The sequence below is a fragment of the Saimiri boliviensis genome, chromosome 6 (assembly GCF_048565385.1).
Source record: "Saimiri boliviensis isolate mSaiBol1 chromosome 6, mSaiBol1.pri, whole genome shotgun sequence".
Taxonomy (NCBI): Eukaryota; Metazoa; Chordata; class Mammalia; order Primates; family Cebidae; genus Saimiri; species Saimiri boliviensis.
This window is the reverse complement of record NC_133454.1, coordinates 72645518-72667991: the sequence shown is the minus strand read 5'-3', so window position 1 is coordinate 72667991 and position 22474 is coordinate 72645518. Positions and strand designations below refer to the sequence as shown.

The 22474-nt window shown below is 38.3% G+C and overlaps 1 protein-coding gene across 4 annotated transcripts in view; it reads right to left on the bottom strand.

Moving 5' to 3' along the window:
• Window positions 1-22474, bottom strand: part of FCHSD2 (FCH and double SH3 domains 2) — a 299879-nt gene that overhangs the window by 67739 nt on the left and 209666 nt on the right. For all 4 annotated transcript variants that reach the window (XM_003923427.4, XM_074400964.1, XM_074400966.1 and 1 more), the window contains one exon: window positions 17764-17886. In XM_003923427.4, coding sequence (XP_003923476.1) covers window positions 17764-17886 — 123 coding nt within the window. The remainder of the gene's footprint in view (window positions 1-17763; window positions 17887-22474) is intronic.

Sequence of the window (22474 nt, the reverse complement as noted above, 5' to 3'; positions counted from 1 at the left end):
ATTCTCCTGCCTCAGCCTCCTGAGTAGCTGGGATTACAGGCACATGCCACCATGCCCAGCTAATTTTTTGTGTTTTTAGTACAGACGGGGTTTCACCATGTTGACCAGGATGGTCTCGATCTCTTGACCTTGTGATCCACCCACCTCGGCCTCCCAAAGTGCTGGGATTACAGGCTTGAGCCACCGCGCCCGGCTGTTTTCCTCTCTTCTAATTTAATTGTTGAAGAAACTGGGTTTTTGTTCTGTAGAGTTTCCTACAGTCTTGGAAAAAATTACAAAGATGTAATTTTTATTACGTCCTTGCAGTATTCTGTTTCTTGTATTTCCTATACATTGGAATTTTTTGTTTGTTTGTTTTATTTATTTAACTGGGAAGGTAACGTTTACTTATATTAGGAGCCTTGCCTCTTTTTACAAACAGCTGTAGTGGGCTGAATGATAGCTTCTCGAATGATATGTCTGTGTCCTAATTCCTAAAACCTGTGAATGTTACTTCATTTGGCAAAAGGGATTTTGTAGAAGTCCAAGATTGAGTGTGGACAGGGTTGATTTCTTCTGAAAGTAATTCTTGCTGTATTACAGTTGGCCATCTTTTCCTGGTATCTTCACGTGGTCTTCTCCCTGTGCTTGTTTGTGTCCCACTCTCCTTTTTTATTCAGAAATTTTAACTTTCAATTTTTGTGGGTATGTAATAGGTATTTATATTCATGGGGTACATAAGATATTTTGATACAGGACTACAATGTGTAATAATCACATCAAGGCAAATGGGGTATCCATCACCTCAAGGATTTACACTTACTTTGTGTTACAAACAATCTAATTATACTTTTTTAGTTATTTGAAAACATATAATAAACTATTGTTGATGTAGTCAACCCTACTGTGTCACTGAATACTAGATCTTATTCATTCTATCTATTTTTGTACCCATTAACCATCCTGACTCCCCCACAGACCTGACTATCCTTCCCAGACTCTGGTAACCATCCTTCTACTCTTTATTTCTATGAGTTCAATTGTTCTAATTTTTAACTCTCAAATAAATGAGAACATGTGAAATTTGTCTTTCTATGCCTGGTTTATTTCACTTAACATAATGAACTCCAGTTTCATCTATATTGCTGTAAATGACAGGACCTCATTCTTTTTCATTGCTGAATAATACTCCGTGTGTATATATATGTGTATACACACACACACACACACACACACACATATATATATATATATATATATATATATATATATATATATACACACTGCATTTTCTTTATCTGTTCATCTGTTGATGGACACTTAGGTTGCTTCCAAACCTTGGCTACTGTGAATTGCCCTGCAATCAACATGGGAGTGCAGATACCTCTTTGATACATTGATTTCCTTTCTTTTGGGTATACACCTAGTAGTGAGATTCCTGAATCATATGGTAGCTCTATTTTTGTTGAGGAACCAACAAACTGTTTTCCATAATGGTTGTACTAATTTACATTCCCAGCAACAGTGTACAAATGTTCCCTTTTCTCCACATCCTCACCAGCATCTGTGTTATTGCCTGCCTTTTGGTTAAAGCCACTTGAACTAGGGTGATATAGTATCTCATTGTAGTTTTGATTTGCATTTCTCTGATGATCAATGATGTTGAGTACCTTTTCATATGCCTGTCTACCATTTATTATTAGTAGTATTTTTTGAGACAGGGTGTCACTCTATTACCCAGGCTAGAATGCAATGGTGCAATCTCAGCTCACTGCAGCCTCTGTCTCCCGGGCTCAAGAGATCCTCCCACCTCAGCTTCCTCTAGACGTTCGCCACTATGCCCAGCTATATTTTTGTATTTTTTTTTTGTAAAGGTGGGGTTTCACCATGACGCCCAGGTTAGTCTTGAACTCCTGGGCTCAAGCAATCTGCCTGCCTTGGCCTCCCACAGTGCTAGAATTATAGATGTGAGCTGCTGCACCTTGCCCTGTCTGCTATTTATATGTCTTCTTTTGAGAAATGTCTATTAAGATCTTTTGCCCATTTTTAAATTGGATTATTAGATTTTTTCCTATAGAGTTGTTTGAGCTTCTTATATAGTCTCATTATTAACTACCTGTCAGATGGATAGTTTGGAAATATTTTCTCCTGTTCTGTGGGTTGTGTCTTCACTTTGTTGATTGTTTTCTTTGCTGTGTAGAAACTTTTTAACTTGATGTGATCCTACTTGTCCATTTTGGCTTTGGTTGCTGGTGCTTGCAGGGTACTATTCAAGAAATCTTTGCCTAGTCCTATGTCTTAGAGAGTTTCCCAATGTTTTCTTTTAGTAGTTTCATAGTTTGAGGTCTTAGATTTGAGTCTTGAATCCATTTTGATTTCATTTTTGTATATGGCAAGAGATAGGGGTCTTAATTTTTCTTCATATGAATATGAATATCCAGTTTCCACAGCGCCATTTATTGAAGAGTTGTCCTTTCTCCAATATATGTTCTTGGTAACTTTGTCAAAAATGAGTTCATTGCAGATGGGTGGATTTGATTCTATGTTCTCTGTTTTGTTCCACTGGTATTTGTTTTTATGCCAGTACCATGCTGTTTTGGTTGCTATAGCTTTGTAGTATAATTTGAAGTCACACAGTATGATTCCTCCAGTTTTGTTCTTTTTGTTCAGGACAGCTGGACAGCTTTGGTTATTCTGGGTCTTTCGTGGTTCTATAAAAATGTTAGGATTGTTTCCTATTTCCATGATGAATGCCACTGGTATTTTGACAGAGACTGCACTGAATCTGTAGATTACTTTAGGCAGTAAAACATTTTAACAATATTGATTCTCCCAATCCATGAGCAAGGAATATCTTTCCATTTGTTTGTGTCCTCTTCACTTCTTTCCTTCCTTCCTTCCCTCTCTCCCTCCTTGCTTTCTTTCTTCTTTCCTTCCTTCCTTTCTCAAGTGATTTTCCTGCCTCAGCCTCCCAATTTCTTTCATCAATGTTTTACAGTTTTCATTGTAAGAGATCTTTCACTTGAACATGGAATATCTTTTCATTTGCTCCTCTCCTTTCCTCTCCTCCCCTCCCATCCCCTCCCCTTTTCTTTCTGTCTGTCTGTCTGTCTGTGTCTTTGTCTGGTTTTGGTATCAGGGTAATGCTGGCCTAAGAGAATGAGTTGGAAAGTATTCCCGCCTCCTATATTTTTTGGAATAGTTGGAGTAAAATTGGTATTAGTTCTCCTTTAATTGTATGGTAAAATTCAGCAGCAAAACCACCCAGTCCCAGGCTTTTACTTGCTGAAAGACTTTTTATGACGGCTTTGATCTTGTTACTTGCTTTTTGTCTCTTCAGGTTTTGAATTTCTTTATGGATCAGTCTTGGTGGTGTATTAGTCCTTTCTCACATTGGTATAATGAACAACCTAAGACTGGGTAATGTATAAAGAAAAGAGGTTTAACTGACTCATGGTTCTGCAGGCTGTACAGGAAGCATAGCTGGGGAGGCTTCAGGAAACTTACAATCATGGCAGAAGGGGAAGAGGAAGAAGAGAGAGAAGGGGGAGATGCTACACACTTTTAAACAACCAGATGTCATGAGAACTCACTCACTACCAGGAGAATGGTAACAGGAAGTTCACCCCCATGATCCAATTACCTCCCACCGGCCCCTCCTCCAACATTGGGGCTTATTCTCATTTGATGAGATTTGAATGGGACACAAATCCAAATCATAAAGGTAGCTTGCATGCATCTAGGAATTTATCCCTTTTTTTTTTTTTTACAGAGTCTTGCTCTGTTGCCCAGGATGAAGTGCAGTGGTGCAATCTTGGCTTACTGGATCTTTGCCTCCCAGGTTCAAATGATTCTCACACCTTAGCCTCCCGAGTAGCTGAGATTTCAAGTGTGTGCTACTACATTCGGATACTTTTTGTGTTTTTACAAAAATACAAAACAGGGTTTTGCCATGTTGGCCAGGCTGACCTCAAATTTCTGGCCTCAAGTGATCCACCTACCTTGGCCTCCCAAAGTGCTACAATTACAGGTGTGAGCCACTGTGCCCAGCCCAATTTATCCACTTCTTCAGGGTTTTCCAATTTATTGGCATATGTAGTTCTCAGTAGCCACTAATGATCCTTTGCATTTCTGTGGTATTGGTTGCAATTGTCTCCTTTTTCATTTCTGATTTTATTCATTTGGTTATTCTCTTTTTTCCTCACGAGTCTGGCTAAAGGTTTGCTGATTTTCAACAGTGAAGTCAAGAGTTAAATCACAAATAAACTCCCTTTCATGACTGACACACAAAAAATAAAATACCTAGAAATAGAGCTAACAAGGGTAGCGAAGGTCCTCTAAAAGGAGAAGTACAAATCACTGCCCAAATAAATTAGAGATGATACAAACAAATGAAAAAACATTCTGTGCTCATGGATAGGAAGAATCAGTATCATAAAAATGGCCATACTGCCCTAAGCTATTTATTTATTTGAGAAGAAGTCTTATTCTGTTGCCCAGGCTGTAGTGCAGTGAGTGCAATCTCAGCTCGTTGCAACCCACACTTCCTGGGTTCAAGATTCTCCTGCCTCAGCCTCCCAAGTAGCTGGGAATACAGGTATGCACCAGCACGCCTGGCTAATTCTTGTATTTTTAATAGAGACAGGGTTTTACCATGTTGGCCAGGCTGATCTGGAACTCCTAACCTTAAATGATCTGTCTGCCTTGGCCTCTCGAAGTGCTGGGATCATAGGTGAGTCAGGTGTCCAGCCTGCCCTAAGTAATTTATATATTCAGTGCTCTTCCCATTAAACTACCACTGACATTCTTAGCTGAACCAGAAAAAATTGTTTTAAAATTCATACGGAACCAAAAAAGAGCCTGAATAGCCAAGACAATCCTAAGCAAAAAGAACAAAGCTAGAGGCATCAGAGTACCCAACTTCAAACTATACTACAGAGCTACATCAACCAAACAGCCTGGTACTGGTACAAGAACAGACACACAGACCAATAAACCAGAACAGAGAACCCAGAAATAAGACTGCACATCTGAAACAATCTGATCTTCAACAAACCTGACAAAAAGCAATGAGGAAAGGATTCCCTATTTAATAAATGGGGCTCGGATAACTGGCTAGCCATATGCAGGAAACTGAAACCAGACCCATTCCTTACACCATATACAAAAGTCAACTCAACTGGACTAAACCCAAAACTATAAAAACCCTAGAATAAAACTTAGGCAATGCCATTCAGGACATAGGCACGGGCAAAGATTTCATGATGAACGCCAAAAGCAATTGCAACAAAGCGAAAATTGACAAATGGAATCTAATTAAACTTAAGAGCTTCTGCACAACAAAATAAAATAAGAAAAATTTTTTGAAAACTAAGCATCTGACAAAAGTCTAACACTCAGCATCTAAAGGGAACTTAAACAAATTTACAAGAAACAACCCCATTAAAAAATCGGCAAAGGACATGAACAGACACTTCTGAAAATAAGACACACAGGCAGCCAGCAATCATATGAAAAAACCTCAACATCACTGATCATTTCAGAAAGGCAAATCAAAACCACAATGAGATACCATCTCACACCAGTAAGAATGGCTACTAATAAAAAATTGAAAAACAACAAATGCTGGCAAGGTTGTAGAGAAAAAGAAACTTTTAGACTGTTGGTGGGAGTGTAAATTAGTTCAACCATTGTGGAAGACATGGTGGCAATTCCTCAAAGACCTAGAGACAGAAAAACCATTTTACCCAGCAATCCCATTACTGAGTATAATATACTCAAAGGAATATAAATTGTTCTATTATAAAGACATACGCCTGCTTATGTTCATTGCAGCACTATTCACAATAGCAAAGACATGTAATCAACCTAAATGACCATCAATGACAGACTGGATATAGAAAATGTGTTACATATACATCACAGAATACTATGCAGTCATAACAAAAAATGAGAATATGTCCTTTGCAGGAACAAGAAAGGAGCGGGAGGCCATTACCCTTAGTAAACTAATGTAGGAACAAAATCAAATACTACATGTTCTCATTTGTAAGTGGGAGCTAAATGACAGAGAACATATGGACACAGAAGGTAACAACACATACTGGGGCCTACTGCAGGGTGGAGGATGGGAGGAGAGAGAGAATCAGGAAAAATAATTAATGGGTACTAAGCTTAATACATGTGTGATGAAATAATCTGTATGAAACCCTCCATGACACAAGTTTACCTACGTAATCTGCACATCCTGCACATGTATCCCTGAACCTAAAATTAAAGGGGGAAAACAAAGGTTTATTGATTTTATCTTTTCAAAAAACTAGCTTTTCACTTCATTGACCATTTGGTATACAACTTTTTTTTTTTTTTTTTAAAGACAGGGTCTCACTCTGTCACACAGGCTGGAGTATAGTAGCATGATCATAGCCTGCTGCAGCCGCAAATTCCTGGGCTCAAGTAATCCTTCCACTTCGGCCTCCCAAGTAGCTGAGACAACAGGCATGTAACACCATTTCTAACTTTTTTTTTTTTTAAATCAGGCCAATTAAAGATTGAAACTGGCCTGTTTTGGAAGATGACTGTTATATCTCTCTCCTGATTTTTTTTAAAATTGCATTTTAGGTTTGGGGGTACATGTGAAGAACATATAAGATTGTTGCACAGGTACACACATGGCAGTGTGGTTTGCTGCCTTCCTCCCCATCACCTATATCTGGCATTTCTCCCCATGTTATCCTGCCCCAACTCTCCACCCCCCACTGTCCCTCCCCTAGATCCCCCCACAGACCTCAGTGTGTGATGCTCCCCTCCCTGTGTCCATGTGTTCCCATTGTTCAACACCCGCCTATGAGTGAGAACATGTGGTGTTTGCTTTTCTGTTCTCGTGTCAGTTTGCTGAGAATGATGGTTTCCAGGTTCATCCATGTCCCTACAAAGGACACAAATTAATTTCTTTATGGCTGCATAGTATTCTATGGTGTATATGTGCCACATTTTCCCTGTCCAGTCTATCCATCGATGGGCATTTGGGTTGGTTCCAAGTCTTTGCTATTGTAAACAGTGCTGCAGTGAACATTTGTGTGCATGTGTCCTTACAATAGAATGATTTATAATCCTTTGGATATATACCCAGTAATGGAATTGCTGGGTCAAATGGAATCTCTATTTCTAGGTCCTTGAGGAATCGCCACACTGTCTTCCACAATGGTTGAACTAATTTACACTCCCACCAACAGTGTAAAAGTGTTCCTATTTCTCCGCCTCCTCTCCAGCATCTGTTGTCTCCAGATTTTTTAATGATTACCATTCTAACTGGTGTGAGATGGTGTCTCAATGTAGTTTTGATTTGCCTTTCTCTAATGATCAGTGATGATGAGCATTTTTTCATATGTTTGTTGGCCTCATAAATGTCTTCTTTTATAAAGTGTCTGTTCATATCCTTCTCCTATTTTTGAACCGGCTTGCTTGTTTTTTTCTTGTAAATCTGTTTTAGTTCTTTGTAGATTCTGGATATTAGCCCTTTGTCAGATGGGTAGATTGCAAAAATTTTTTCCCATTCTGTTGGTTGCCGATTCACTCTAATGACTGTTTCTTTTGCTCTACAGAAGCTGGGGAGTTTGATTAGGTCCCATTTGTCTATTTTGGCTTTTGTTGCCAATGCTTTTGGTGTTTTGGTCATGAAGTCCTTGCCTAGGCCTATGTCCTGAATGGTTTTGCTTAGATTTTCTTCTAGAGTTTTTATGGTGTTAGGTCTATGTTTAAGTCTTTAATCAGTCTGGGGTTAATTTTAGCGTAACGTTTCAGGAAGGGGTCCAGTTTCTGCTTTCCGCACATGGCTAGCCAGTTTTCCCAACACAATTTATTAAACAAGGAATCCTTTCCCCATTGCTTGTTTTTATCAGGTTTGTCAAAGACCAGATGGTTGTAGATGTGTGGCGTTGCCTCCAAGGCCTCTGTTCTGCTCCATTGGTCTATATCTCTGTTTTGGCACCAGTACTATGCTGTTTTGATTACTGTAGCTTTGTAGTATAGTTTGAAGTCAGGCAGTGTGACGTTTCCAGTTTGTTCTTTTTGCTTAGAATTGACTTGGCTATGTGGGCTCTCTTTTGGTTCCATATGAAGTTTAAGGTGTTTTTTTCCAGTAGTGTGAAGAAGGTCATTGGTAGCTTGATGGGGATAGCATTGAATCTGTAAATTACTTTGGGCAGTATGGCCATTGCCATGATATTGATTCTTCTAACCATGAGCATGGAATGTTTCTCCGTTTGTGTCTTCTTATTTCGTTGAGCAGTGGTTTGTAGTTCTCCTTGAAGAGGTCCTTTACATCAGGCATCCCCAAACTTTTTACACAGGGGGCCAGTTCACTGTCCCTCAGACTGCTGGAGGGCCGCCACATACTGTGCTCCTCTCACTGACCACCAATGAAAGAGGTGCCCTTTCCTGAAGTGCGGCGGGGGGCCGGATAAATGGCCTCAGGGGGCCGCCTGCTTTATATTCTTTGCTAGTTTTATTCCTGGGTATTTTATTCTCTTAGTAGCATTGTGAATGGCAGTTTGTTCTTAATTGGGCTGTCTTTAAGTCTGTTACTGGTGTAGAGGAATGCTTGTGATTTTTGCACATTGATTTTGTATCGTGAGACTTTGCTGAAGTCGCTTATCAGTTTCAGGAGATTTTGGGCTGAGATGATGGGGTCTTCTAAATATACAATCATGAATCATGTCATCTGCAAATACAGACAATTTGACTTCCTCCTTTCCTAATTGAATACTCTTTATTTCTTTTCCTTGCCTGACTGCTCTGGCTAGAACTTGCAATACTATATTGAATAGGAGTGGTCAGAGAGGAAATCCTTGTCTAGTGCCAGATTTCAAAAGGAATGCTTTCAGTTTTTGCCCATTCAGTATGATATTGGCTGTGGGTTTGTCATAGCTTTTATTATTTTGGGATTAATTCCATCAATACCTAGTTTATTGAGGGTTTTTAGCATAAAGGGCTGTTAAATTTTGTCAAAGGCCTTCTCTGTATCTATTGAGATAATCATGTGGTTTTTGTCTTTGGTTCTGTTTATGTAATGAATTACGTTTACAGACTTCTATGTGTTGAACCAGCCTTGGATCGCTGGGATGAAGCCTACTTGATCATGGTGGATAAGCTTGTTGATGTGCTGTTGTAATCGGTTTGCCAGTATTTTACTGAAGATTTTTGCATCTATGTTCATCATGGATATTGGCCTGAAGTTTTCTTTTCTTGCTGAGTCTCTGCTGCATTTTGGTATCAGGATGTTGGTCTCATAAAATGATTTGGGAAGGATTCCCTTGTTTTAGATTGTTTGGAATAGTTTCAGAAGCAATGGCACCAGCTCCTCTTTGTATGTCTGGTAGAATTCAGCTGTGAACCCATCTGGACCTGCGCTTTTTTTGGGTGCTAGGCTCTTAATTGCTGCCTCAACTTCAGACCTTGTTATTGGTCTATTCAGGGTTTCGACTTCTTCCTGGTTTAGGCTTGAGAGGATGCAAGTGTCCAGGAATTTATCCATTTCTTCCAGGTTTACTAGTTTATGTGCATAGAGTTGTTTGTAATAATCTCTGATGATGGTGTGTATTTCTGTGGAATCTGTGGTTGATATCCCCTATATCGTTTTTTGTTGCATCTATTTGATTATTATCTCTTTTCTTTTTTGTTAACCTGGCTAATGGTCTATTTTGTTGATCTTTTCAAAAAACCAACTCCTAGATTTATTGATTTTTTGAAGGTTTTTTTTGTGTGTGTGTCTCTATCTCCTTCAGTTCTGCTCTGATCTTAGTTATTTCTTGTCTTCTGCTAGGTTTTGAGTTTTTTTGATCTTGCTCCTCCAGCTCTTTCAATTTTGACGATAGGGTGTCAATTTTAGATCTTTCCTTGCTTCTCATGTGGGCATTTATTGCTATATATTTTCCTCTAGAGACTGCTTTAAATGTGTCCCAGAGATTCTGGTATGTTGTGTCTTCGTTCTCCTGGTTTTAAAGAACATCTTTATATCTGCCTCCATTTCATTGTTTATCCAGTCAACATTCAGGAGTTAGTTGTTCAGTTTCCATGAAGCTGTGCAGTTCTGAGTTAGTTTCTGAATTCTGAGTTCTAACTTGATTGCCCTGTGGTCTGAGAGACTGTTTGTTATGATTTCTGTTCTTTTGCATTTGCTGAGGAGTGATTTACTTCCAATTATGTGGTCAATTTTGGAGTAGGTGTGATGTGGTGCTGAGAAGAATGTATATTCTGTGGATTTGGGGTGGAGAGTTCTGTAAATGTCTATTAGGTTTGCTTGGTCCAGGTCTGAGTTCAAGTCCTGGATATCCTTGTTAATTTTCTGTCTAGTTGATCTGTCTAATATTGGCAGTGGAGTCGTAAAGTCTCCCACTATTATTGGGTGGGAGTCTAAGTCTCTTTGTAAGTCATTAAGAACTTGCTTTATGTATCTGGATGCTCCTGTATTGGGTGCATATATATTTAGGATTGTTAGCTCTTTTTGTTACATTGATCTTTTTACCATTATGTAATGTCCTTGTCTCTTTTGATCTTTGTTGGTTTAAAGCCTATTTTATCGAAGACTAGGATTGCAACTCCTGCTTTTTTTTGCTCTCCATTTGCTTGGTAAATCTTCCTCCATCCCTTTATTTTGAGCCTTTGTGTATCCTTGAATGTGAGAGGGGTTTCCTGGATACAGCACACCGATGGGTTTTAGCTTTTTATCCAATTTGCCAGCCTGTGTCTTTTGATTGGGGCGTTTAGCCCATTTACATTTAGGGTTAATATTGTTATGTGTGAATTTGATCCTGCCATTTTGATGCTAGCAGGCTGTTTTGCCCGTTAGTTGATGCAGTTTCTTCATTGTGTCGATGCTATTTAACATTTGGTATGTTTTTGGCGTGGCTGGTACTGGTTGTTCCTTTCTATGTTTAGTGCCTCTTTCAGGAGCTCTTGTAAAGCAGACCTGGTTGTGATGAAATCTCTGAGTAATTGCTTGTTCATAAAGGATTTTATTTCTCCTTCGCTTATGAAGCTTAGTTTGGCCAGATATGAAATTCTGGGTTGAAAGTTCTTTTCTTTAAGGATGTTGAATATTGGCCCCCACTCTCTTCTGGCTTGTAGGGTTTCTGCTGAGAGAACTGCTGTGAGTCTGATGGACGTCCCTTTGTGGTAACCCGACCTTTCTTTCTGGCTGCCCTTAACATTTTCTCCTTCATTTCAACCCTGGTGAATCTGATGATTGTGTGCCTTGGGGTTGTTCTTCTTGAGGAGTATCTTTGTGGTGTTCTCTGTATTTCCTGGACTTTAATACTGGGCTGCCTTGCTAGGTTGGGGAAGTTTTCCTGGATAATATCCTGAAAAGTGTTTTCCAGTTTGGATTCATTCTCTCCGTCACATTCAGGTACACCTATCAAACATAGATTAGGTCTTTTTACATAGTCCCATATTTCTTGGAGACTTTGTTCGTTTGTTTTTACTCTTTTTTCTCTAATAGTGCCTTCTTGTTTTATTTCATTGAGTTGATCTTCAACCTCTGATATCCTTTCTTCTGCTTTGTCAATTCGGCTATTGAAACTTGTGTATGCTTCATGAAGTACTCATGTTGTGTTTTTTAGCTTGATCAATTCATTTATATTACTCTCTAAGCTGTTTATTCTTGTTAACATTTTGTCAAACCTTTTTTCAAGGTTCTTAGTTTCTTTGCATTGGGTTAGAACATGTTATTTTAGTTCAGAGAAGTTTCTTATTACCCACCTTCTGAAGCCTGTTTCTGTCAATTCATCAGACTCATTCTCCACCCAGCCTTATTCCCTTGCTGGTGAGGAGTTGTGATCCCTTGGGGGAGGAGAGCAGCTCTGGTTTTGGGTGTTTTCATCCTTTTTGCGCTGGTTTCTTCCTATCTTTGTGGATTTATTTACCTGTGGTCTTTGTAGTTGTTGACTTTCAGATGGGGTCCCTGAGTGAACGTCCAGTTTGTTGATGATGAAGTTACTTCTTTCTGTTTCTAAGTTTTCCTTCTAAAAGTCAGGCCCCTCTGCTGTAGGATTGCTGGAGGTCCACTCCAGATCCTGCTTGCCTGGGGATCACCCTCTGTGCTCTTGCTGGGAGCTGCAATCCAGAGCTTCTCCTAATTGGCCATTTGGATCCCCCCTCCTCCATGCCTGACTAATTTTTTTAAGTTTTTGTAGAGACAGGGTCTCGCTATGTTACCCAGGCTGCTCTTAAACTCCTTATCTCAAGGAATCATCCAACCTTGGCTTCTAAAGTATTGGGATTACAAGCATGAGCCACTGTGCGCAACTTCCTTTGTTCACTTTTAAACTGGGGTGTCTTTGATGTTGTGTTGTAAAAGTTCTTAGTATATTCTGAATGTTACATTTTTATCAGATACGTGATGTGCAAATATTTTCTCTCATTATTTGGGTTGATTTAACATTCTTGATAATGTCCTTTGATGCACAAAAGCTTTTAATTTTATTATCTCTGTTTTTTTCTTCTTGCCTGTGCTTTCAATGTCAATTCTAAGAAAGTACTGCCAAACCAAGGTCACGAAGATCTATCTACATTTTCTCTTATAAGTTAGATCATTACTCCATTGAGTTGATTTTGTGAGGGAAGGGTTCACAACTTCATTGAACTTTTTTTTTTTTTTTTTGAGACAGTCTTGCTCTGTTGCCCAGGCTGGAGTGCAGTGATGTAATCTCAGTTCACTGCAACGTCTGCCTCCCAAGTTTGAGAAATTCTCCTGCCTCAGCCTCCCAATTAGCTGGGATTACAGGCGTGTGCCACCACACCTGGCTAATTTTTGTATTTTTAGTAGAGACGAGGTTTTACCATATTGTCAGGCTGGTCTTGAACTCCTGACCTTGTGATCTGCCCGCCTCAGCCTCCCAAAGTGCTGGGATTACAAGCGTGAGCCACCACACCTGGCCTGAACTTCATTCTTTTGCATGTGGCTATCCAGCTGTCCCAGAACCTTTTTTGTTTTTTTTTAGTTTTTTTTTAATTTTTGGAGACAGAGTCTTGCTCTGTCGCCAGGTGCCAGGCTGGAGTGCAGTGGTGCAATCTTGGCTCACTGTAACCTCCACCTCCTGGGTTCAAGCAATTCTCCTGCCTCAGTCTCTCAAGTAGCTAAGACCACAGACGTGCACCACCACGACCAGCTAATTTTATATTTTAGTAGAGGCGGGGTTTCACTATGTTAGCCAGGAGGGTCTTGATATCTTGACCTCATGATCCACCTGCCTCGGCTTCCCAAAGTGCTGGGACTACAGGCAGGAGCCACCACGTCCAGCCTCCCAGAACCTTTTTCTAAAGAGAATATTCTTTATCTATTGAATAGTCGTAACACCTTTGTTGCCAATCAATTGACCATAGATGTTCAGGATTATTTCTGAAGTCTCAATTCTATTTCATTGGTCTATATGTCTATACTTACGTCCATATCACACTATCTTTACTACCATAACTATATAGTAAGTTATGAAACTGGTAAGTGTGAGTCCTCCAACTTTATTTTTCTGTTTCAATACTGTTTAGACTATTCATGGCCCCTTGTAGTTCCATATCAATTTGAGGACTAGGCCAGGTATGGTGGCTCATGCCTGTAATCCCAGCACTTTGGGAGACCAAGGCAGGTGAATCACTTGAGGTCAGGAGTTCAAGACCAGCCTGGCTAACTTGGCGAAACCCCACCTTGACTAAAAATATAAAAAAATTGGCCAGGCATTATGGTATATGCCTGTAATTATAGCTATTTGGGAGGCTGAGGCAGGAGAACTGCTTGAACCTGGAAGGTGGAGGTTGCAGTGGGTTGCAGTGAGCTGAGCTCACACCACTGCACTCCAGACTGGGTGACAGAGTGAGGCCCTGTCTCAAATTTAAAAAAAAAAAAAAAAAAAAAAAAAATTGAGGACTGGCTTTTCCATTTCTGCAAAAAAAGGCTATACCATATCAAAAAGGAATTCTGATAGAGACTACACTGAATCTGTAGATCACTTTGGGGACTATTACAATATTAGCAATATAAAATCTCCCAATCCATCAACATCTATTATATGCGTTTATTGAAGTCTTTTATTTCTTTCAGCAATGTTTTCTAGTTTTCAGTGTACAGGTCTTTAACTCCTTTTGTTAAATTTATTCCTAAGTAGTTTATTCTTTGCGTATTATGGTAGTTCAAATTATTTTCTTAACTTTCTTTTTGGATGATTCATTGATGGAATACAGAGATGCAACTGATTTTTGTGTTTTTATCTTATACTTTGCTAAATTTATTAGCTCTAGTAATTTTCTTAATGGATTATCTGAGAGTTATAAATATAATCATGTCATCTGCAAGGAGATGTATTTTAATTCCTCTTTTTCAATTTAGATATCTTTTATTTATTTTTCTTACTGAATTGCTCTGGCTAGGACTTCCAGTAAAATGGTTAATAGCAGTGGTGAAAATGGGTATCCTTGCCTTGTTCCTGATATTAGCAGGGGAAGCTTTCAGTTTTTCATTATTGAATACGATATTGGTTGCAGGGTTTTCACAAATGCTATAATGTTATGTAATTTTTCTTCTTTTCTAGTTTGCTGAGTGTTTATCACAAAAAAGTACTGATTTTGTCAAGTGCTTTTTCTGTGTCTATTGAAATGATCATAAAGTTTTTTTTCTTCCTTTTACCTGTTTTTGGTTAGACTTCAAGGTATTAAGAACAGTAACACTTGACAATTTAATTTCCAAATAAATGTGGAATAACATTGTTATTTTTTGAATTCTTAAATGAGCTTTGTTATTGATTGGTAGGAGTTTCCTTATGGAGACAAAAAGCAAGCAAACTATAAAGGCCAGCAGAGCTATCTTTGGAGTTACTAGAGAAAATACCTATGACAACATCTGCTTCAGTTACATATACAAAGCATTTCATGAAACATTAAGGAGAAAAGCAAGCTTTATAAATAATTAAATTTTAACAAAAGCTCCTAGGGCCATCTGTTTCCATTTAGGGGATGAATGGTATAGAAAGCACTTTAACATTTACAGTATGTTGGTATGAACTGCCACCAAAATATCTTTTGGAATATGTCACATTTTGAACGAAGTAATAATGATATAAAATAAAAAAACATAAAAAGTGTCAAACTTCTCTTTAGGTTGCTTTCAGCAGTATAACAAGAGCAGCATAACAAGCTCTTTATAACAGAAAAGCATATGGCATGAAACTTGTAGGTCTCTTCTGGTACTTAGAACAAATGGGCACAACTCCTAGAGACATTATTCTTATTAAATTTTTATTCCTACCACTTTCAATTTAAATGTAAGAGCATCTCATTTATTCCTCATCCCTGGGGAGTGAGATATTCATATGAGTGAATGCAGAAAATAAAAGCTTATCTCTTTATGTGCTCAAACTAGTTCATAAATTCTTAATTCATTTTCTATTAAAATAATACAAGCTAAAGAGGATATAGTAGAAGAGCATGGAAAGTACTACGTGTGAGTGTGTAACCTCAGGCCAAGTCACATAATCTTCTGAGTCCAATTTCCTTCGTATAAATGAACAGAGTAATGACAACCTCAAGGGATTCAAGATATACCCCATGCTAAAAGTCCTAGGAAATTATTAAGAATGTGTAAAATATTAGCTATCTGTTATAACTACAATGTTTACGTGTTTTATAAACTAAAGGTAATGTGTCCAGTCCAACTTATTCTTGGAAAAAAAAGTATTTCAAAGAATTTTGCTAGAAGATAACCTCTCTGATAAAATTAGAGAAAATGTAATTGGATTAAAAAATACAATTTATAATAAAATTAGAAATAAAAATGTCACCTTATCACATATTACAACTGAATGAAAACTGCAAAACTCATTTCTAAATAATTATGGGTTAATAAGGAGAAAAAAATAGAAATAGTAACAAAAGCCCTATATATCATACAATTCGGTTCAAGCAGAAAGACACTTTTTAAAAAGCTTCAAATGAATTTACTTAGAAACAAGAAAGACTGAAAACATGGTATCTAAACAGAAAAAGAAGCTTGAGAAATAACAACAACATAAACTGTAAGACGGTAGAAAGAAATAATAAAGATAAAGGCAAAAATTAAGGAAATAGAAACAACACAGAGAAGCAGAACAAAGGTCATTTTATCTGGTGCTTGGCAAAGATTAATAAAATAGACTGGCAAGTCTGGGCAAAACAAGACAGAGGTCACAAACAATATCAAAAATAAAGACAGAGACAACACTAGAAGCAAAGAAGTTTATAAACCAATTTATGATATCAAATCTGATAACTTAAATGAGACGGACAATTGTCTAGGAAAAGTTACCCAAAGATACTGAAAAGAAATGGAAAACCTAAGTGGACAAATAAACATAAAAAATTTGGCCATGCCTGGGTGCGGTGGCTCACGCCTATAATCCTAGCACCCTGGGAGGCCGAGGCAGGTGAATCATGTGAGGCCAGGACTTTGAGATCAGCCTGACCAACATGGTGAAACCTTGTCTCTACTAAAAATAACAAAAACAACAAAATTGATCACTAGTCAAAAATCAACCACTTTATAGAAGGAGCAGACACTTTTCATAGACTTTTCCAACATTTTTTTCTGAAAAAAAATTCAAATATAATGCATTAAAATCAAACAAATTATACGTAAATACCTACATACATACTACAGATTCTTCAATTAACATTTTATTACATTCCTTTTTCTTAGATTTTGGGGGATAACAATACAGGAAAACAGACATATGACAGGACTTCAAAGCACCAGGCTAGTGATCTCTGCATTTCCGTATCAACCTAGCATTTTTAACATTTTTTCTAAATGAAGAATTGGGAGCTCTGGTACAGTGAAAACAAGAATATATACACAAGAGGCATTCAGGATGAAGAGTCTGAGCCCTTTTCTTTCCTATCTTTGGACACAGTCATGTGAAAATGGATATCCTAATCCCTCTCCTATAAGTATTAGCCAGTTCTCACTCTCCCTGACCAAAAAAAAAAAAAAAAAAAAAGAATTGAACTGCATCTTTTAAAGTAGCAGTTACAGAATGCATATATATTTTTAAATGCATTCCTTTAGTCAGGAAATATTTATTGTGCATTTAATTTATCAGATAAAAAACATTTACCAACCACAGGAACTATTTATCTTCCAAAAGACAGTTTCACAATTGTAAAACATTTTAATCTATCAAATCTTGAGGAAAAGTCATTACGTTTATTTATTCTGCATACAATGTGACATCTCAGCAAACCTGATGGATAGCAACACATTTAAATAAAAAGATTGCTATCAAAAAATGACAGCATATATATAGTAGGGCTTAATTTGTAAAATAAAAACAAAAAACACAAAAACCAAGACACTGCAGTATTTGTTTCTATATCAATTGTAAAATGCTCCTTTTCTCTTTGTGCTCTTATAATACTCTTTGTATTGACACACAACCTATTGTTTCCCCCATGTGAACAGAACGTATTCAAACTCTGGGTAGAAGTTCAAATCCCTCTCAAAGGCAATGCATATGGCAATGGACCAGTGTTCTAAACCAGCTTGTATCATCACCTTCCTTTTTGCCCTTGGTGCATCTTCACCAACTCGTCAACAAGGAGAACAGAATCTCCTCCAACTTTGTTAGAAGGAATGCTGTTTCCAGGAAATTTGTCCTTAAATGCATTCTTCTAATATCACTGGTACCTTCATTTTCTTTGTATGCAGAAATACTTTAGTTTCTAAGTTGGATAACACTACAAGTTGCACTAAAGGTAACTTACCTTGCTGGAGTTTTCTAATAAAAACTGGAATGTGTTCTGTACAGCTTGGCATGTTTCTAGCTCAGTCCGGCTGAAGGTTATTAAATAATCCTTGAGATGATCATATACATTTCCATCCAGAGCCTGTAACACAGGAGTAAGTAAAAGCAGAAAAAAACTATAGCAAAGCTTTGACACGTGATACCTTCTGCCTATGAGAAAAGTAGGTATGTTAAGTTTAAAATTTGTTAATAATAAATGGACAAAAGATACAGATTGTAAGTAAATATGAATAGTTAACAATCACTTCAGAAAATGTTGAATCTCTCTAATAAACAGGAACTAAAAAAGGTAAGATCCAGTATTAGTAAAGCTGTGGGAAAATAGGACACAACTTAGAGAAAAATGAGTGGGTTCTGATCTTTCCTAATCTGGTTAAGCGTAGGAGTTAAATGAGATAATAAATGTGAAAGGATGCAGGTGCAGTGCCTGGAAAAGAGTAGATACTCTATAACAATCTCCTCCATTTTCCCCCAAACCGTTATTGGTAGGATTATAAATTAGTGTATATTTACCAAACAGCAGTCAGACATAAAACTATTTAAAAAAAAAAAAAAGTGACTCAGAGATACTGCTTTGGGGAAGAAAAGCCAGTGTAATATCTATGAAGGGTTTGAAAACTCTTATTTCCTTAGACATCTGTAACAGGAATCTTTGAAACCGAAAAAAAAAAAAAAAAAAAAGAGAGAGAGAGAGAGAGAGAGAGAAAAATCATTGAACATTTGAGAAATAATTAAGCTATGATGTATACTGCCACTAAAATAAAAGCTGTGGAAACTGTATAGATGAAAAGTATGTACCAAAAAATTTTAGATTAAAAAAAGAATATACTTATACATACTAGCAACAACTATGGAAAAATATAATAATGATAATTAATAATAATAATAATCAAGGTTCTGAAGTCTTGCCAATCAGTAGAAGTAAAAATCGCAGCATAAAATTCACCCAACATAAGTCGCCATTTTAACAATCTTAAAGTGTAGAACTTAGTGGCTTTTAGTACACTGACAAAGCTATATAACAATTTCCATTATCTAATTCCACCACTTCTCCAAAAACACTGTACTAGTTAAGTACTCATTCTCCATAGCTTCGTTCCTCCCTCCAGCCCCTGGCAACTACTAGTCTGCTTTCTACTTCTACGGATTTGCCTACTCTGGATATTTCATATAAATGAAATCATATACAATATGACTTTTTGTGCGTGGCTTCTGTCACTCAGCATAATATTTTCAAGGTTCATTGATTTGTTAAGTAATTCATTCCTTTTTATAGCTTAATATTCTGTTGTACCACATTAATCAGGTGACATAAATTTGCCTTTTCCCCACTTTTTGACTATTATAAATAATGCTGCTATGAACATTTGTGTAGAAGTTTTTGTTTGAGCATCTTTTTCCACTTCTTTTGGGAATATACCCAGGAATGGAATTGCTGGGTCATATGATAAAGTGCTATGTTTAATTTTGAGGAACTGTCAAACTGTTTTCCACAGTGACTGCAACATTTTACCTTTCTACTAGCAATGTTATGAGGGTTCAAATTCTTTACACCCTTGCCAACAGTTATTCTTTTGTATTTTGGTATTTTTTTAAATTATGAAAGCTGTATTAGTGGTTAGGAAAGGTATCTCTTTGTGGTTTTGATCTGCATTTCTCTAATGACTAATTATGTTGAACATCTTTTCATGTGCTTATTGGCCATTTGTATATCTTCTTTGGAGAAATGCCTACTCAAGTCCTTAACTCATTTTTCAATTAGGTTGTCAGGCTGGGCACAGTGGTTCATGCCTGTAATCCCAGCACTCTGGGAGGCTGAGGCGGGTGGATCATGAGGTCAGGAGTTTGAGACCAGCCTGGCCAACATGGTGAAACCCCATCTCTTCTAGAAATACAAAAATTAGCTGGGCGTGCACCTGCAATCCCAGGTACTCAGGAAGCTGAGGCACTAGAATTGCTTGAACCTGGGAGACAGGTTGCAGTGAGCCAAGATCACACCATTGCACTCCAGCTCTGGGCAACAGAGCAAGACTCCATCTCAGAAAAATAAATACATAAATAAATTAGGTTATCTTTTGTTGTTGGATTGTAAGAATTCCTTATATATTCTGCATACTAGATTCTTACAACATATCTGATTTGCAAATATTTTCTCCCATTTTGTGGGCTTTTTACTTTCTTGAAAATTTCTTTTGATGTATAAAAATTTTACTTTTTAAAAAAAGAGATAGAGTATTGTCATGTTTTCCAGGCTGGACTCAAACTTCTGGGCTCCAGTAATCCTCCTGCCTCAGCCTCCCAAATAGCTGGGACAATATAGGCAGCCTATCTGGCTTACAAGTTTTAAATTTTGATGCAGTCTAACTTAGCTACTTTTCTTTTGTTGCTTCCGTGTTGTATTATATCTAAGAATCCTCAGTGGAAGTCTTCCATTGTATCTTATGTTTGGCTGTTACATTAAACTTTTAGTATGACTTTTTTTTTTTTTTTTAAATACACAAATTCTGTTCGAAAAGCACTGGGTGATAAAGCTGCACCTTCTGTAATGCTTACACTGCTAGATGACACCATTGAGCACTTTAAATTTAGGTACTACAGATGTTTTTAGTATGATTTCCATGTAATTATGTAACATTACCAGAGACACTGTTGGTTTATTAAGTCTGAACAAAATTTCCTGTATCAGGACATACTTTTCCTGAACTTGTTTAGAAAAAGAACATATAACAGCTTCTGATTCAAGGTTTCTGCCTTAGAAATGGTCTTGGTGGACAATCATAACATGATTATGTTTGTGCAGGAAACCACTGGTGTATTTTATTTGAGTACAGCAAATGGTAATATGGGCATTGTGAGCTCCAAAAAAAAAAAAAAAAAAAGGCATGATTTTAAGGTGAATCAAATACCCACAGTTTCCATTTTCTCAGTGCAATATAAACAGTACCCACTGTGCTGTGCCCAGACTCTGTGCTAGCTTTATGGGTGAAGTGAGAGGGAGGAGAAAAGTTGAAAAAAGAAAATCAAAGTTCTGGTGGTACTTCTCTTTTTGACCTTACTATAATCAAGATTATTTCTGAAAGATATTTTTCACTAAAGGAATTGTACTATTAATTTTGATAGAAGTATATCACAAATCAGGAATTATACATTCACTCAGCTTCTTAAATCCTACTATAAAAATTCTAACTGGGTACGGTGACATGTGCCTATGATCTCAGCTACTTGGGACACTGAGGCAGGAAGACTGTTTGAGCCCAAGAGATTTAATCAGCAGTGATCTATAATCATGCCACTGCACCCCAGCCTGGACAACAGAGCAAGACCCTATCTTTAAAATAAATAAATAAATTCTAAACACTTTATAAAGACATTCAAGAAGTAATTTGTTTCTGTATTTCACTTCAGCAATAAAACATATTATCTCATTATGAGATAATAACTGACACATGTATCCCAGGGTCCACCAGTAGACATGATCATCTAAACAGATGCCAAAGCCTTACCAAAGTGACGGCAGTGACTGCTGCCATCATGCCGGCTGCAGCAGGGCGGCACTGCTGGGGCTGCACACTCCATGGAGCCAGTGGGAGGCCCTGCCCCTTTGGGATGGGAGCTCCCCAGGTGTCACTGTAGTCTCCCAAACTGCAGCTGCAGACCCTGGACTCCTGGGAGGGGCTACAGCTGCCTAAACTGCAGTTGTGGATCCGAGCTTCCCTGTGTTCTTGCAGCACACCTGGGAAGGGCCCCTGCCCCTGTCCCTGCTGGCTTGGGGATATCTGTTCCTGCTGCCTGGCCTCTCTCCTCTCCTGGAGCCTGGTCTGATTAGTGGGGCTATGGCTGAGCCCCAGGGCCCGGAATAGCAGTAGGAGGCAGAGTCCTGGGCAGAAGGGGGTGGGTTCCCAGTAAGGACCCTCCTTCAGGCCAGGGAGGGCCTAAAGACTGGGGTCTGGACTGCCAGTCCAGCAGACCAGAGTGGGAACTTGTGGTGCCTCTTCTGGGCTTTCACATAGCCACTCACCCAATCAGCACACCCGGCCTGCCCTCTGAGGTCCATAAAAGCCCTGGGCTCAGCCAGGGGAGAGGATGGCCAGAGGAGGAAGAGGGCAGAGAGAGGATGGGATAAATAGTTGCAGAGTACTCTCCCTGCTGATAGCTGGAGATGATGGGACAGCCAGCTGCAGGAGCTACCGTCTCTGCTGAGAGCTTCAGTGACCTGCAGAGATGTCCAAATGACTTGCCTGTGGAGAAAAGCTACCCTCTCCAGGGAGGGCCTCCTCTCTGCTGAGAGCTGAACACTCCAGGGGATGATCTGCCTACAGAGAGGAGCTACCCACTCCCCTGAGCTGTTATAACAGTAAATAAAACTCTTCTTCACCCTTCACCTGTCTGCCTACCTCATGCTTCCTGGATGTAGGACAAAAACTTGGGCAAAGGCACCATGGCCATAGAGGTTCCTGGCCAGAAAAACTGGCACCCTAGAGATCCCGTAACGAAAGAAGTTTAATTAGAAACACTGAACTTTTGTTGATAGTTTTGAATTTAGACGTAGAAGCATCTTTCTTCACTTAAGATGGAAGAATGTCAACCAGAATTATATAGAGGTGCATTATTTAATATAAAAGAGTTTAAAAAAATGGCAACTTGGTGCACTAGTAGTACCTAACTATTTA